The sequence below is a fragment of the Loxodonta africana genome, chromosome 16 (genome assembly GCF_030014295.1).
Source record: "Loxodonta africana isolate mLoxAfr1 chromosome 16, mLoxAfr1.hap2, whole genome shotgun sequence".
Classification (NCBI taxonomy): domain Eukaryota; kingdom Metazoa; phylum Chordata; class Mammalia; order Proboscidea; family Elephantidae; genus Loxodonta; species Loxodonta africana.
Genome location: NC_087357.1, coordinates 68879532 through 68895667, shown reverse-complemented (window position 1 = coordinate 68895667; position 16136 = coordinate 68879532). Strand labels below are relative to the sequence as shown.

The 16136-nt window shown below is 40.5% G+C and overlaps 1 protein-coding gene across 2 annotated transcripts in view; it reads right to left on the bottom strand.

Moving 5' to 3' along the window:
• Nucleotides 1-16136, bottom strand: part of SGPL1 (sphingosine-1-phosphate lyase 1) — a 103753-nt gene that overhangs the window by 51574 nt on the left and 36043 nt on the right. For both annotated transcript variants that reach the window (XM_064269670.1, XM_064269669.1), the window contains exon 3: nucleotides 14893-15058. In XM_064269670.1, the coding sequence (XP_064125740.1) occupies nucleotides 14893-15058 (166 nt within the window). The remainder of the gene's footprint in view (nucleotides 1-14892; nucleotides 15059-16136) is intronic.

Here is a 16136-nt window from a genome sequence, read left to right as displayed (position 1 = left end):
GGCCAACAAAGCGAAACCAGTACAGACCCGAATTTTACAATTTGGGTAATCCAGAATGGGTAACGGGTACCGGAAGAATTACAGGTCAAATCCCTGGAGCGGGAGACTCAGAAGAGGTGTACTGAGCCCTTTTAGGAGTCTGATTCTTAAGAAATGTACTGTTGGCAGGACACACGTTCAAAGCAGCGTGGTCAGCCACCATCTTTGATATGGGCACCACTGTTTCCAACTGCTCAAAATCTGACAGACAGGATATCTGGGTGTTATGCGATGCATATGCTATCCTTGTCTTCTGAGAGGAACGTTAGGTTTCTAGCAGGGCTTCCACCTGTATTCTTTCCCGTTCTGGTTATCACCCAAATTTTAAAAATTTTAAAAACTTGGGTCTGTTCCTGTTTTGCTTCCTCAACCATGACAAAACTAGGCAGAACCAGTTCAAAGCCCTGGTTTAAGGTAACAATTAGGAAGTTCCAGTAAGAACAACAGCACATCAATATTTACAGTTTACAAATTCCTGTCACAAGAATTATGCCATGATCCTCATTTACCCCTGTGACGAGGTCTGGCTGGTGTTGTTATGCGCACTGTGTTGTGTAGAAACAGGCTAAGAGAGTTTAAGAGTATTGTGTAAGATGGCACAGCTAGAAGCTGGGAGTGTTTACCACTTCATCCCACATAAAACTGATTTCTATCAGTAGATGTATTATGGACATTCCCCCAACAGTCAAAATCAATAGGAGAACAATATCAGCTGGTAATCACAGAGAAGCATTAAGGAAAAGATAACGACTTAAGGGGACAACTAAGCACCGCTCGGACCACTCCACCTGCCCATCCTCCGGAGACTTCCCAGTTCCTATTTGCCATAGCATCCATCCTTGTTCCAAAATTACCCTACCCATTTAGATTTACAGTTTGAAGATCAGAAAAGGTTATCACTACTCCAGACTTTAGACTACTCTTGGGTTTTAGAGCAATATATTGAAAATAACTTGACTGATCAGCAATATTAGAATACTTCTACATGAGCAAGGTACTGGGAAAAAAAAGTCAATTCTATCAAAATCATCCCCAATCTCTGGAGGGAAGACATTCTTATCTTTGCTAAAATTCTAGCTGGAGATTACAAAATAAAAAGTGTGGTTGCCAGTATCAACTTCTGACCTACGAAAACTACATTCTGGGAAGCCAAGGTGGCGGCTTAGCCGCACGCACCACAAACCTAAAAAACCAAGCAAAAAAGAAACAGACAACAATCAAGGGACCTGAACATCAAAAAAGAAGGTCTAAGAATTGAACCAAACAGTGACTGGAAAGAAAAAGTGGGTGAATGCAGCAAACAAGGAGTAACACGGAACCGAGGCCCACCATCTCGGCCTGATGAAGCCGTCTTACGACAAAGCTAACAGCAACCCCAGGTGAAGAACACACAGGAAAACTCTATAGACACACAGAGAAGAAGAGGCAGGGAGAGAGCCAGGATCCAGAACCAGAGGAACACAGGAGTGGCAGCTCCTGACCTCAGGCATGAGTGGCACATACAAGCCAGTGGACCCGTGGAGTGTTAGCAGGAAGTCTCCCACCCAACTGAACTGGGGAAGCCTCCCTCCTCACACGCAGGTGGGGACAGGTCCTGCTCATTGTCTGCAGTGGACACAAGGTGCCTCGGCACCTGTGTATCCTAGCCAGAGGGATGCGCTCCCCCTCATCTCATCCTCCTGCACGGAGGCATCAGAGGATCTCATACTGGGACAGCCTTGCCTGAATAGGGGACAACACGAGCCTCTCTTCTTCTCCCCTACCCCACCCAACCCCGTCCACTACCCTTCCTTGCCCACCCAATGAGTGGGTCTAGGCACGGCCTTGGGTGCACGCACACCCACCACCCACACCCCCCAAGGGCCTAATGGGGGGGCCAAAAACAATGAGACAGCAAGAGAACCCACCTGTCACCTCCTCCTTTTTACCCCCACCCAGCAAGAGGCAGAGGAGACACAGCTGCGCACGCATACGACTGTTCATGCATCCACCCGTCACCCCCATATCCTTCCCCCTGCCCAGTGTAAGGCGGAGGCTTTGTGTCTCCACACACATATCCCACTGTCCCCTCCTCTCTCCCCTCACCTGGTGTGAGAAAGAGGCAGCATGACATCACACGCACCTGCCCTGCATGCCTCCCTCCCTCGCCCCACCCAGCAAGGGGCAGAGACACCTCCACGACCCCTCCCTCCTTCCCCCTGACCAGCACAAGGCAGCAGCAGTGCAAGGGCACCCGCATTCATCCACTGCACCTTCCTCCTTCAGCCTGTGTGGTGCAAGGTGGAAGTGGCACCAGTGCGTGTGTATCCACCTGCTGCATCTTCCTCCCTCTCCTGGTCCACCAACAGGGGGATACAGCAGGACTGAGCACACATCCACCTCCCCCAAACCCAGGAAGAGGTGGAAGTAGCATGACTGCCTGCACATCCACCTGTCACCCCCCACCGCACACACCTCCCCCTCAACGGGTGAAAGGTAATGACCACAACCCCACTTGCCTGCCACACCCACCACACCAGTCGCTGAACCTGCACAGACAGCACCACTCCCCACTCCTGTGCCACTGAACCAAAAACAGGTAGACGCCAAAGCCCAACCAACCCACCCTCAGCTGACCAGAAAACAAAGATCCAAGCTTCCACACCTACCTGCTGCCCCACTCGCTGACAGGCAGGGAAAGCTCCAGCAGAACCAGTCTGGGAACCAGAACAGTATGCCAGCCACACCTGCCAGAAATCACCCAAACAAAAAAACAAGACCCAGCAAACAACTACACAATTAAAAATAAATACAATAACCCCTTAATGTCCAGAAGACAAGAGATAACAGCAAATAAGAACCAGGGCAAGATGGCCCCAACAAGTGACCAAAATAATCAGAAAACCTCCCTGAGGAAGAAAAAATAATGCCGCTACTTGATAAGGAATACAAAAGACATATGAATGGAGTCCTCAAAGGAATCAACGGAAACACAGACCAAACTAAGGAAAACGGAGACAACACTAAGGAAGGCACAAAGTGCTGGAAGAATTCAGGAAAACAACGCAAGAACAAAATGACAAAATAGACAACTGGAAATCATACAAAAAGAGCAACCAGAAATTCAGAAGTTTAACAGTAAAATTTCAGAAATGGGCAACTCAATGGAAAGTCACAGGAGTAGAATCAAAACAACGGAAGACAGGATCAGTGGAATATGAGACAAATCCCTCCACACTAATGTCTTCAAGAAAAAAAAAAAAAAGAATGAAGAAAGCCTAAAAGTTATATGGGACATTATCAAGAGGAATAAATTACATGTGATCGGAATCCCAGAAGGCGAGGAGACAACAAAAAGCACAGAGAGAACTGCTGAAGATTTGCTGACAACAGACTTGCCTAATATCATGAAAGAAGAGGAGATAACCATACGAGAAGCATAACAAACCCCACACAGGATAGATGCCAAAAGAAGAACACTAGAACATATCATAATCAAACTTTCCAAAACCAAAGACAAAGAAAGAATCCTGAAAGCAGCCCAGGAAAAACAAAAGACCTACAGAGGGGCATCGATAAGGCTAAGTTCTGATTATTTGGCAGAAACCATACAGGATAATGTACATAAAACTTTGAAAGAAAAAAACTGCCAACTGAGAATTATATAACCAAAAAAACCCAAACCCGTTGCCATCAAGTCGATTCCAACTCATAGTTACCCTACAGCACAGAGTGGAACTGCTCCATAGGGTTTCCAAGGGGTGCCTGGTGGATTCGAACTGCCAAGCTTTTGGTTATTAGCCATAGCTCTTAACCACTACGCCACAAGGGTTTCCAAGAATTATATATGCAGCAAAATTATCTCTCAAATATGATGGTGAAATCAGGACATTTGCAAATAAACAGAAATTGAAAGAATTTGTAAAAAACAGACCAACTTTACAAGAAACGTTACAGGGAGTCCTTCAGAAAAAAACTCAACAACACCAGACAATAACCTGAGGTTAAAATACATGGCAACATCAGCCAGATATCAACCCAAAGAACTCTAAAAAATAAAATAAGCTAAAATATGGAAAACAGGGAACCAGAGCTGTCAATCTGTAACTGATGAACACTTCAAAACATAAAGGGGGAATAAAGGGTCCAGACCTTCCATATGGAGAGGAAGTCAAAGCGATATCAAGAATAAACGAGTCACAAGAGGGGGAGAGCAAGTGGGAGTAGGGAGTGAGATGTATGTAAACTTATATGTGACAGACTGATTGGATTTGTAAACATTCACTTGAAGCTTAATAAAAGTTAATAAAATAAAATAAAATAAAATGCTGGGAAAGCAATACAATGTGATATTTTGGAAACATAATTATGAAATAAACAAATTTGAAAAAAAAATTAAAAAAAGAATAAACGAGTCAAAGCGTCAAGGTCTTAAAGCTTGTGAGCAGCCATCTAAGATACTCCACTGGTCTCACCCCATCCAGAGCAAAGGAGAATAAAGAAAACTAAAGACACAAGGGAAAGATTAGTCCAAATGACTAATGGACCACAAGTACTAGAGCCTCCGCCAGAGTGAGTCCAGCGTAACTAGATGGTCCCCAACTACCACCACCGGCTACTCTGACTAGAATCACAAAAGAGGGTATCAGATAGAGCTGGAGAAAATTGTAGAAAAAAATTCTTCCCCCCCCCCAAAAAAAACAGACTTACTGTCTGACAGAGACTGGAGAAATCCTGAGAATATGGCCCTCAGACACTCTTTTAGCTCAGTAATAAAGTCACTCCTGAGGTTCACCCTTCAGCCAAAGATTAAACAGGTCCATAAAACAAAATGAGACTAAATGGGCACACCAGCCCAGGGCCAAGGACGAGAAGGCAGGAGGGGACAGGAAAGCTGGTAATAGGGAACCCTAGGTCAAGAAGGGGAGAGTATTGACATGTCATGGGGTCGGCAACCAATGTAACAAACAATCTGTATACTAATTGTTTAATGAGAGCTAGTCTGCTCTGTAAAACTTCATCTAAAGTACAATTTAGAAAAAATATCTAACACAAAAAAATAAATAAATGACTCAACTGCTCTGACAGGGATCACAACAGAGGTTCCATGACAGAACAGGAGAAAAGTGTAGAACAAAATTTGCAAAAAAGACCAGACTTACTAGTCTGACAGAGACTAGAGGAGCCTAATACTAGGGCCCCCAGACACCCTGCAAATAACTCAGAACAGAAGCCCACTCATGAAGTCCACCTTTCAGCAAGAGATTTAATACAGGCCCATAAAACAAACAATAACACACAGGAGGAATGTGCTTCTCAGTTCAATCAAGTACACAAGACCAAATGGGCAACACCTGCCAAAAGCAAAATCGAGAAGGCAGGAAGGGACAGGAAAACTGGACAAATGGACATGTAGAACCAAAGGTGGAATGGGAAAGGGGTAGAGTGCTGATTCATTGTGGGGATTGCAACCAATGTCACAAAACAATTTGTATATAAATTTTTGAATGAAAAACTAATTTGTGTTGTAAACTTTCACCTAAAACACAATAAAATGAAAAGAAATAAATAACTGCTTTAAACTTAGGAAGACAGAGGTAAATTTCAGGGTAACCACAAAGAAAGTTAACAAACCTATGAAAGAAATATATGAAAATCAACATATGAAAGAAGAAAATCATAAAGAGTCAGTACAGGAAGGGAGTGCAGGGGAAATCACTAACTAGATAGTAGACAAGGGTCAATTTTGGTGACGGGAAGGACAACACACAATACGGGAAGTCAGCACAACTGGACCAAACCAAAAACAAACCAAACCTGTTGCCGTCGAGTCGATTCCGACTCATAGGGACCCTACAGGACAGGGTAGAACTGCCCCATAGAGTTTCCAAGGAGCACCTGGTGGATCTGAACTACTGACCTTTTGGTTAGCAGCTGTAGCACTTAACCACTATGCCACCAGGGTTTCCCAACTGGACCAAGGCAAAAACAAAAATGTTTCCTAGACACAGCCAAACATTTTGAGGGACAGAGTAGCCGGGGCTGGGTCCTGGGGAGCACAGTTTTGGGGGACATCTATCAATTGGCATAGCATAGTTTATAAAGAAAATGTTCTATATCCCACTTTGGTGAGTAGCATCTGGAGTCTTAAAAGCTTGCGAGTGGCCATCTAAGATAAATCTACTGGTCCCATCCCACTAGGAGCTAAGGAGAATGAAGAAAACCAAAGACACAAGGAAAATACCAGCCCAAAGGACTAAAGAACCAAATGAACCAGAGACTCCACCAGCCTGAGACCAGAAGAACTAGATGGTGCCAGGTTATCACAATGACTGCCCAAACAGGGAATACAAGAAAGTCCTGGACAGAGCAGTAGAAAAATGTAGAGCAGAATTCAAATTCATGTACAAAGACCAGACTTAATGGTCTGGTAGAAACTACAGGAACTCCCGAAACTATGGTTCCCAGGCCGTCTGTTAATCCAGAACTGAAACAATTCCCAAAGCCCACTTTTTAGACAAAGATTAGGCCGGCCTATAAAACAAAAAATAATACAGATGAGGAACATGCTTTTTAGTTCAATCAAATATACGAGACCAAATGGGCAGCCTCTGTCCAAAAGCAAGAAGAGAAGGCAGGAAGGGACAGAATTGGAAGCATGGACATGGGGAACCTGGAGTGGAAAGGGGGAGCGTGCTGTCACATTGTGGGGATTGCAATCAATGTCACAAAACAATATGTGTATATATGTTTGAATGAGAAACTAACTTGAGCTGTAAACCTGCAACTAAAGCACAAGGAAAAAAAAAAAAAAGATCTGAACTATAAAGGTACATTTTGAGCATTCTATTTTAAATTAAAAAATAATAATAATTTATTATGTTCTGCTTTGTAAGAGCCATAAATAGTTGCATCAAATTTACAGTGGCTTCAGAATATCTAATAAAATATGTAATATTAGTTTTAGCAAAAAGAGAAAGGAAATTAGATCATGTTGATTTCAGTTTATTACCATAAATAATCATAATGGTGGACGTAGAATGTGTATATGACATTTATGATACAGAAAAGAATATATCAAGCACCTAAGAAAATACCACCTATGATCACATTTAAATTAAAAGTTATCTGTATTCTAAGTAGTTTTTTCTTTTGTGAATGTATCTTGAATACTCCTTGTACAAAATGGAGAGAAGTTTCTGTGATTTCCTTGATGACCACTCTTCCAGAAATTACAAAGTGAATTCTTCTGAAATGCCAACTATCTGCTTTCTGATGTTACCTCCTGTCATCAAGGACTGGAATGCAGCTGAAAGGGAAAAAACTAGGCTATCTTAAAAGATCAATGTCGATATCATACATGGTTATCAGGAGGTCGGACTTATATAGTTAGTTTGAGTTATTTCTTCAATGATTTTAATATTAATATAGGTCACTGTCAAGAAAGAAGCCTCAAATAAAACACTGACCAAGTTACAGCACAAGTTAATCCAATTAACATCTTAAAATATTGTTCAATAAAAACTATTTGTTTTCTACATCTGTACTATACCACAGAGTCTGAAGACTGGAGGAAAATAAGTCCAGTAAGAAAATGTCGGCAAAAGCAATGTTTAAATAACTGTCAAATATATTAGAAACCTTACCACAAAGTTTTACCAGGTAAATAAGTGAAATACACATTTGGTATACCAGACAAATGAGTGAAATCCATATTTCTGTTTAGTAAACATATTAAGCAAATATATTAAAATTTTTTCTGAAAAAGGATAAAAGAACAAGACTTAAAAGACCAGACTTACTGGTCTGACAGAGACTGCAGGAACCCCAAGAGTATGGCCCCTGGACAACCTTTCAACTCAGTACTGAAGTCACTCCCAAGGTTCAACCTTCAGCCAAAGATTACCCAAAGATTAGACAGGCCCGTAAAACAAGAATAAATGGGCACATCAGCCCAGGGGCAAGGACAAGAAGGCAGGAAAGGTGGTATAGGGGAACCCAAGGTTGAGAAGCGGAGTGGTGACATGCCATGGAGTTGGCAACTAATGTCACAAAACAATATATGTATTAATTGCTCAATGAGAAACTAGTTTGCTCTGTAAACCTTCATCCAAAGCACTAAATATTTTTTTTTTTAATTATTAAATTGGGAGTTACAAAATGGTGATTTTCTAATTCCAACATTCTTTCTAAGGAAAAAAAACTACATGCAAAACCAACAACAACAAAGGAAATGAAAAGAAAATCCACAGTCAAAAAGAATTCAGCACAGAAAATTAAGCAGAACAAAGAAACCATCAATACCACAAAAAAGTGTAACAAAATGACAGCAATAAACTCGTATCCATTAATAATCACACTGAATGTAAATGGCCTAAATGCACCAGTAAAGAGACAGAGAATGGCAGAATGAATAAAAAAACATGAACCATCGATAGATGGGCTGTTTGCAAGAGACACACATTAGACCAAAGATATAAATAAACTAAAACTTAAAAGATAGAAAAAGATATATCAAGCAAAAAATAACCAAAAAAGAGCAGGAGTGGCAATATTAATCTCTGATAAAACAGACTTTAGGGCAAAAAATCCACCATAAAAGACAAGGAGTAACATTATACAGGCATATCTTAGAGATTCAGTGGGTTCAGTTCCAGACCACCACGATAAAGCAAATATCTCAATAAAGCAAGTCACACGAATTTTTTGGTTTCCCAGTACATAAAAAACTTTTGTTCACACTGTACTGTAGTCTATTAAGTGTGCAATAGTATTATGTCTGAAAAACAATTTATGTTTCAAAAAACAATGTACATACCTTAATTAAAAAATACTTTATTGCTAAAAAATGTTAAACATCATCTGAGCCTCCAGCGAGTCATAATTTTTTTCTGGAGGAGGGTCTTCCCTTGACGTTGATGACTGCTGATCAATCAGGATGGTGGCTGCTGAAGGTTGGGGTGGCTGTGGCGGCTGTGACAATTTCTTAAAATAAGACAACAATGAAGTCTGCCGCATCAATTGACTCTATCTTTCACAAAAGATTTCTCTGTAGCATGCAACGCTGTCTGATAGTACTTTACCCACAGTAGAACTTCTTTCGAAACTGCAGTAAATCCTCTCAAACCCTGCAGCTACTTTATCAACTAAGTTTATGCGATATTCTAAATCCTTTGTTGTCATTTCAACAATGTTCACAGTACTAGGAGTAGATTCCATCTCAAGAAACCACTTTCTTTGCTCATCCAAAAGAAGCAATTTCTCATCTGTTAAAGTTTTACCGTGAGATTTCAGCAATTCAGTCACATCTTCAGGCTCCAATTTAATTGCAGTTCTCTTGCTATTTCTATATCTGCAGCTACTTTGTCCACTGAAGTCCTGAACCCCTCAAAGTCATCCATGTGGGTTGGAATCATCTTCTTCCAAACTCCTGTTAATGTTGATATTTTGACCTCCTCCCATGAATCACGAATGTTCTTAATGGCATCTAGAATGGTGAATTCTTTCCAGAAGGTTTTCAATTTACTTTGCCCAGATCCATCAGAGGAATCACTATCTATGGCAGCTATAGCCTTATAAAATGTATTTTTTAAATAATAAGACTTGAAAGTTGAAATTACTCCTTGATCCATGGGATGAAGAACAGATGTTGTGTGAGCAGGCATGAAAACATTAATCTCTTTGTGCATCTCCACTGGAGCTCGTAAGTGACCAGGTACATTGTCAGTGAGCAGTAATATTCTGAAAGGAATATTTTTTTTCTGAGCAGTAGGTCTCAATAGTGGGCTTAAAATATTCAGTAAACCATGTTGTAAACAGACATGCTATTACCTAGGCTTTGTTCTTCCATTTATAGAGCACAGATAGAGTAGATTTAGCCTAATTCTTAAGGGACCTAGGATTTTCAGATGGTAAATGAGCAGTGGCTTCAACTTATAGTCACCAGCTGGATTAGCCCCTAATAAGAGAGTCAGCTTGTTCCCTGAAGCTTTGAAGCCAGGCATTGACTTCCCCTCTCCAGCTATGAAAGTCCTAGATGGCATCTTCTTCCAATATAAAGGCTGTTTCATCTATGCTGGAAATCTGTTGTTTAGTGTACAGCAGGAATAATGAAACAGAGAACAGAAAAACAATAAAAGAATCAATAAGACTAAAAGCTGGTTCTTTGAAAAGATCAATAAAATTGACAAACCACTGGCCAAACTGACAAAACAGAAAAAGGAGAAGATGCAAAACATCCAAACAAGAAATGAGATGGGTAACATTACAAAAGAACCAACTGAAATGAAAAGGATCATAACAGAATACTACAGAAAAATTGTACTCCCGATGAATTTGAAAACCTAGAGGAAATGGACAAATTTCTAGAAACACAGTATTTACCAAAAATAATACAAACTGAGGTAGAAAAACTGAACAGAACCATAACAATAGAAATTGAAGGGGTCATAAAAAAAACCTCCCATCAAAAAAAGGCCCCCGCCCAGACAGCTTCGCTCGAGAACTCTACCAAACATGAAAGGAAGAGCCGACACCAATCCTACTCAAACTATTCCAGAACATAACACTCCCAAATTCATTATATAAAGCCAGCATAACCCTGATACCAAAGCCAGGCAACGACATCACGAAAAAAGAAAACTCTACTCCTCATGAGCAGAGATGCAAAAATTCTCAGCAAAATCCTAGCCAATAGAATTCAACGATATAACAAATAATACATCGCGACCAAGTGGGAGTCACACCAGGCATGCAAGGATGATTTAACATTAGAAAATCCATCAACATAATCCACCACATAAATAAAACAAATCACGTGATCATCTCTAAACATGACTGCAAGAAACCAAAGAGACCTACATAAACGGAAAAAATACCACACTCCTGAATTAGAAAAGTTAATGTTGTGAAAATGCCAATACCACCCGAAGCGGTCTATAGATATAATGCAAACCAGATCCAAACCCCAACAGCCTTCCTCAACAAGATGGAAAAACTAATCACTAACTTAATACGGAAGGGAACGAGTCCCCGAGTAAGTAAAGCATTATTAAAGAAAACAAAGCAGAAGGCTTCACGCTACGTGATACTATACAGCCACGGTAGTCAAAACAGCCTAGTCCTGGTACAAAGACAGAGACACAGACCAACGGAACAGAATTAAGAACTCTGACATAGATCCATCCACCCATGGACAGCTGATCTTTGACAAAAGGCCAAAGCCTATTAAATGGGAAAAAGACAGTCTCTTCAACAAATGGTGCTGGCAAAACTAGATATCTATCTGTAGAAAAATAAAACAGCCACCATACACAAAAACTAAAACTAATTCAAAATGGATCAAAGACATAAATATAAAACCTAAAACTATAAAGATCATGGAGGAAAAAAATGGGACTTTGCTACCCAGTACTTAGGGGTCCTAATATATGGCATAAATAGAATATCAAACAAGTAAAAATGCACACACAGCAGAAGGTGAATTAGATAAATAGGACCTCCTAAAAATTAAACACTTATGCTCAACAAAAGGGAACCTACAGATTGGGGAAAAAGTTTGGCTACGACATACCCAACAAGGGTCTAATCTCTAAAATTTATACACAACTTGAACACCTCAACAACAAAAAGAATACTACACACGATAAAGCATAATGACAAATCTGAGAGACATCTCACAACATGCGTGAATCTGGAGGACATTATGCTGAGTGAAATAAGCCAATCACCTGAGACCACTATTATAAAGTAGCAACAAAGTGTTTACGTACAGTAAAGAAAAAAAAAAAAAAACTCTTTGATGGTTCCTGGGATGCGAGGAAGAGGGAGGGAAAATTACCAAATAGATAGGAAACACATGTGAATACTGGTGAAGGGAAAGGCAATACACAATATGGTAGAAGTCAGCACAACATGACCGAGGCAAGAGAGGACACTGAGAGGAATGCCAAGAATAAAGGGCAACTAATCCTGCAACAATAGTATTAAAATGGATACACAGGTAGACAGATTTACCAAGAGGTATGGGTGGGTGTAAAGGACACACCCACTGGCCGATATACAGGTTTGGTGGTGGATATTTCTATATATACAACTGTAGTTGCTCATCATATATTAATACAGACAATAGAGCAAACCCCTTAGACATAACCAAACACCTCATGGGGTGAAGTTCCGAGGCTCAAAGGCAAAGGACCATAGACTAAGGGGACATCTATGTCAACTGACGCAACATAATTTATAAAGACAATGTTCTATACGTGACTTCGGTGAGTAGCATCTGGGGTCTTAAAAGCTTGTGAGCAGCCATCTAAGGTACAGCCATCGCTCTCTTCGCATCCGAAGCAAAGGAGTGTGAGGAAAACCAAAGACTCAAGGGAGCAATCAGTACAAAGGACTAACGGACCACATGAACCACAGCCTACATGATCCCAAGCTCCAAAGAACTACATGGTGTTCGGATACCACTACTGATCACTCTGAGTGGATCACAACAGAGGGTTCTGGACAAAGCAGGAGGAAATTGTAGAATAAAAAATTAAAATCACAAAAAAGACCAGACTTACTGGTCTGACAGAAACTGGAGAAACCCCGAGACTACGCCCTAAGGCATCCTACAGATGTGGAACTGACGCCATTTGCGGAGATCACCTTCCAGCCAAACAACAGACAAACCCATCAAATAAACAATAACACTGGACAGGAATGTGTTCCTTAGAGCAATCAATTACAAGAGATCAAAAGGGCAATATTTGCCCAAACGCAAAGATGAGAAGGCAGGAAGGAGTAGAAAATCAGGACAAAAGGTAACAGGGGAACCCAGGCCAGAACCCAGAGTGCTGACACATTGTGAGGAATGAGACCAAAGCCATGAAACACTCTACGTACAAATTATGGAATAGGAATCTAATTCGCTCTGTGAACCTTCACCTAATGAACATAAAAAACAAAACAAAACCTTCCTGGCGCGCAGTTCTGCTCTGACACACATGGGCTGCCGTGAATTGGAGCTGACTCAACAGAAAAAAAAACTATACTCTGTATGGTTCAGCCTGATTCAGATACAGAAACAGATAGATACATACACAGTGGTTATCTCTTCGTAGCAGGACTTCAGTTTGGGTCTTATATCTCATTTTGTATTGTCTAAATTCCCTATGATGAATATGTATTGCTTTTATAACCAGAAAATTATATATTATAAAAAAAAAGAAACCAAAAATGGCTTGGAGGCCAGCCCACAAAGATTTAAATGTAATTTCCCATTAATATGCTGCTACTAATAATTTTCTCATGGACTGCTCAGGGGTCAGCACATTCCTATTTGAACACTAGCAGCCTCTTCTACCAGTTAAGCAAAATGCATAGGCACAGGAAGCTGCAGAACTAAAAACAGAAGTGAACACTTAGAGATAGGACATAATCACAGCAAAGAAATATAAATCTCAAGACCTTAAACTTGGTTTCACAAATATACCTTCTTAAAAAGAAAAGTACATTTACAGCTATTCCTCAGAGTCCTTTGGAATCAGTCACTTCTCTTTGCAAGATGATGGGCACCTTACTCACCAAATGAAATGCTCCCTGTGAAAGGAATAAGCCTGAACAGAAAGACATGGGTTTCATCCGTATCCAAAGCGTTCAGGAGATGCAGCAGAAAGCTGCAGCCATTCTAATTTTCAGTTTATGAGAAGATCTTGGAAAGAGTAGGAACGGAAACTTGAGGACACGGTTTAAGTTGCAGTGAACAAAAAAAAATTTAATAGATCAGTCATGTCTCATTTTCACTTTAGTTCAAAAGCTCTAAGCATTGAAACTTGCTTCTTGGCTTCATCATGTTTTTGCAATATTTAGTAGGCCTTGAACAGCTCACTGGCTATCTGGATGGTAAAGAGATAAACACAGAATCTGGCTTCTAAGTTGATGTTACTGAAGGAAGAAGAAAAACAGAAAACGTACAGTTAAAGAGCCCCTTCAAACCGATCAGGTTCTTATCCCAAGGACGTTAACTCAGACACCCTACTAAGAATAAAGGAAGAGGAGCAGGGAGAACACTACAGAAGACCCACACCGCTCCTACCTTTTGTATTTAGGTGAAATCAAGCAAAAGCTACAAAGCACAGCCTAGCGGGGGGAAATAAGTCACAAAGTGGCACCATGCAGCAGGTTTCTAGGTGGGGAAGAGAGAGGTGGGCAGGAGAGGGGCTTAAACCTTAGGGAGAATGGAGGATTTACAAGCTGACCACTGATACAATTCTCATCTTCCTCTGTACTCTCTGAGAAGCACCTCCTTGTTCCCCGTATTGATCTGGCTCCCTGAGTCACTGCCCAAGAAGCCCAAAGGGCATCGCCCCGTCATAAAAGTCCAACTCCAAGAGGACAGGGACCATGTATTACTCGTATGGGTATCCCAGGAGCCTAGCACAGTGCCTGGCACATAATGGACACACATATGGTTGCTGCATGAGTGCTGTTCTAATTTCACCTAACCTTTACTGAGAAGGATGACCCAAAATGAAAGCAATAAATTTCTGCTTTAGTAATTTCAGGTGACACAATTAGGCTCCAGGCAAGAAACGGAATTCAAGAAGGTTTAAGCCATACTCTGAGGTATCTGTGGATCCTTATAATGACTAATTTCTGAGGAGTTTTTACACAAGCTGTAAATCCAGAAAAACCAACATAAATAGCATTCGTACTAGTGTAATGGTTCTGTTATAACTTTACCAACCAGAAGACACTGCACAGCTTTCAATTTAAAGACATTTTAAAAATCAGTGCCAAACCAGAAGGCAAAAAGTCCAATTTGTCAGTTGTGAGTTTCAAGGCTAGTGAAACTCCCCTGTGCCTTTACAGAGGGGACAGTATACTTACTCTCTGGCTGGAAGACAAAATGATATGCCCAGATGACTAGCAGAGTCCACACGACACTCCACGTAATTAGCTGCCAGGGCTCATACTTGGTGCAGTGCCCATTCACGTAATTCTTGGCTTTTGTGGAATATACTTCCAAAATCTCAAAGTAGGGCTCAAAGGCCTTCTGGAAATACAAGAGAAAAAAAGAAACATTACATTTAGAAAAAGAAACAAAGAACTTTGTTCCTCAACTCTCATTTTCCATGGTCAAGGCCATTAGACCTACCAAGCAATAACCTTATCCTCTAGATCCCTCCAGCTCATGCTCTAGTCACACCAGTGCACACTGCCACTTAAGAGTTTCATGGACTTGACAAGGTTTTTTAATCTTCTGCCTATTCTATAAAATAAAAGGGTTGAAAATAAAAAGGATCATAACAGAGTTCTATGAAACACTATATTCCAACAAATTTGAAAACCTAGAGGAAATGGACAAATTTCTTAAAACATGCTACCTACCTAAACTAACACAAACTATGGTTGAAACTGTGAACAGATCCATAAAAAAAGAGGCTGAAAAGGTAATTTAAAAACTCCCAACAAAAAAAAAAAAGCCCTGTCCCAAATGACTTCACTGGAGAATTCTACCAAACATTCAGAGAAGAGCTTGCACCAGTACTAATCAGACGACTTCAGAACACAGAAAAGGAAGAGATACTTCCGAATTCATTCTATGAAGCTAGCATAATCCAGACTCCAAACAAAGACACCACAAAAAAAGAAAATTACAGACCGATATCTCTCAGCAATATAGATGCAAAAATTCTCAACAAAATTCTAGCCAACGGAACTCAGCATCATATTAAAAATAATAATAATAATACACCACAACCAAGTGGGATTCATACCAGGTATGTAAGGATGTTTCAACATCAGAAAATCAATCAACATAATCCACCACATAAATAAAACAAAATAATCACACGATGATCTCAATCAACAGAGAAAAGGCATTTGATAAAGTCCAACACCCATTCCTGATAAAAACTCTCAATAAAATAGGTATAGAAGTGAACTTCTTCAACATAATAAAGGGCATCTAAAATAAAAAAAGAAAGAAAGAAACCAACTGGAAACCTTGGTGGCGTAGTGGTTCAGAGCTACGGCCACTAACCATAAGGATGACAGTTTGAATCCGCCAGGCACTCCTTGGAAACTCTATGGGGCAGTTCTACTCTATCCTATAGAATTGCTATGAGTTG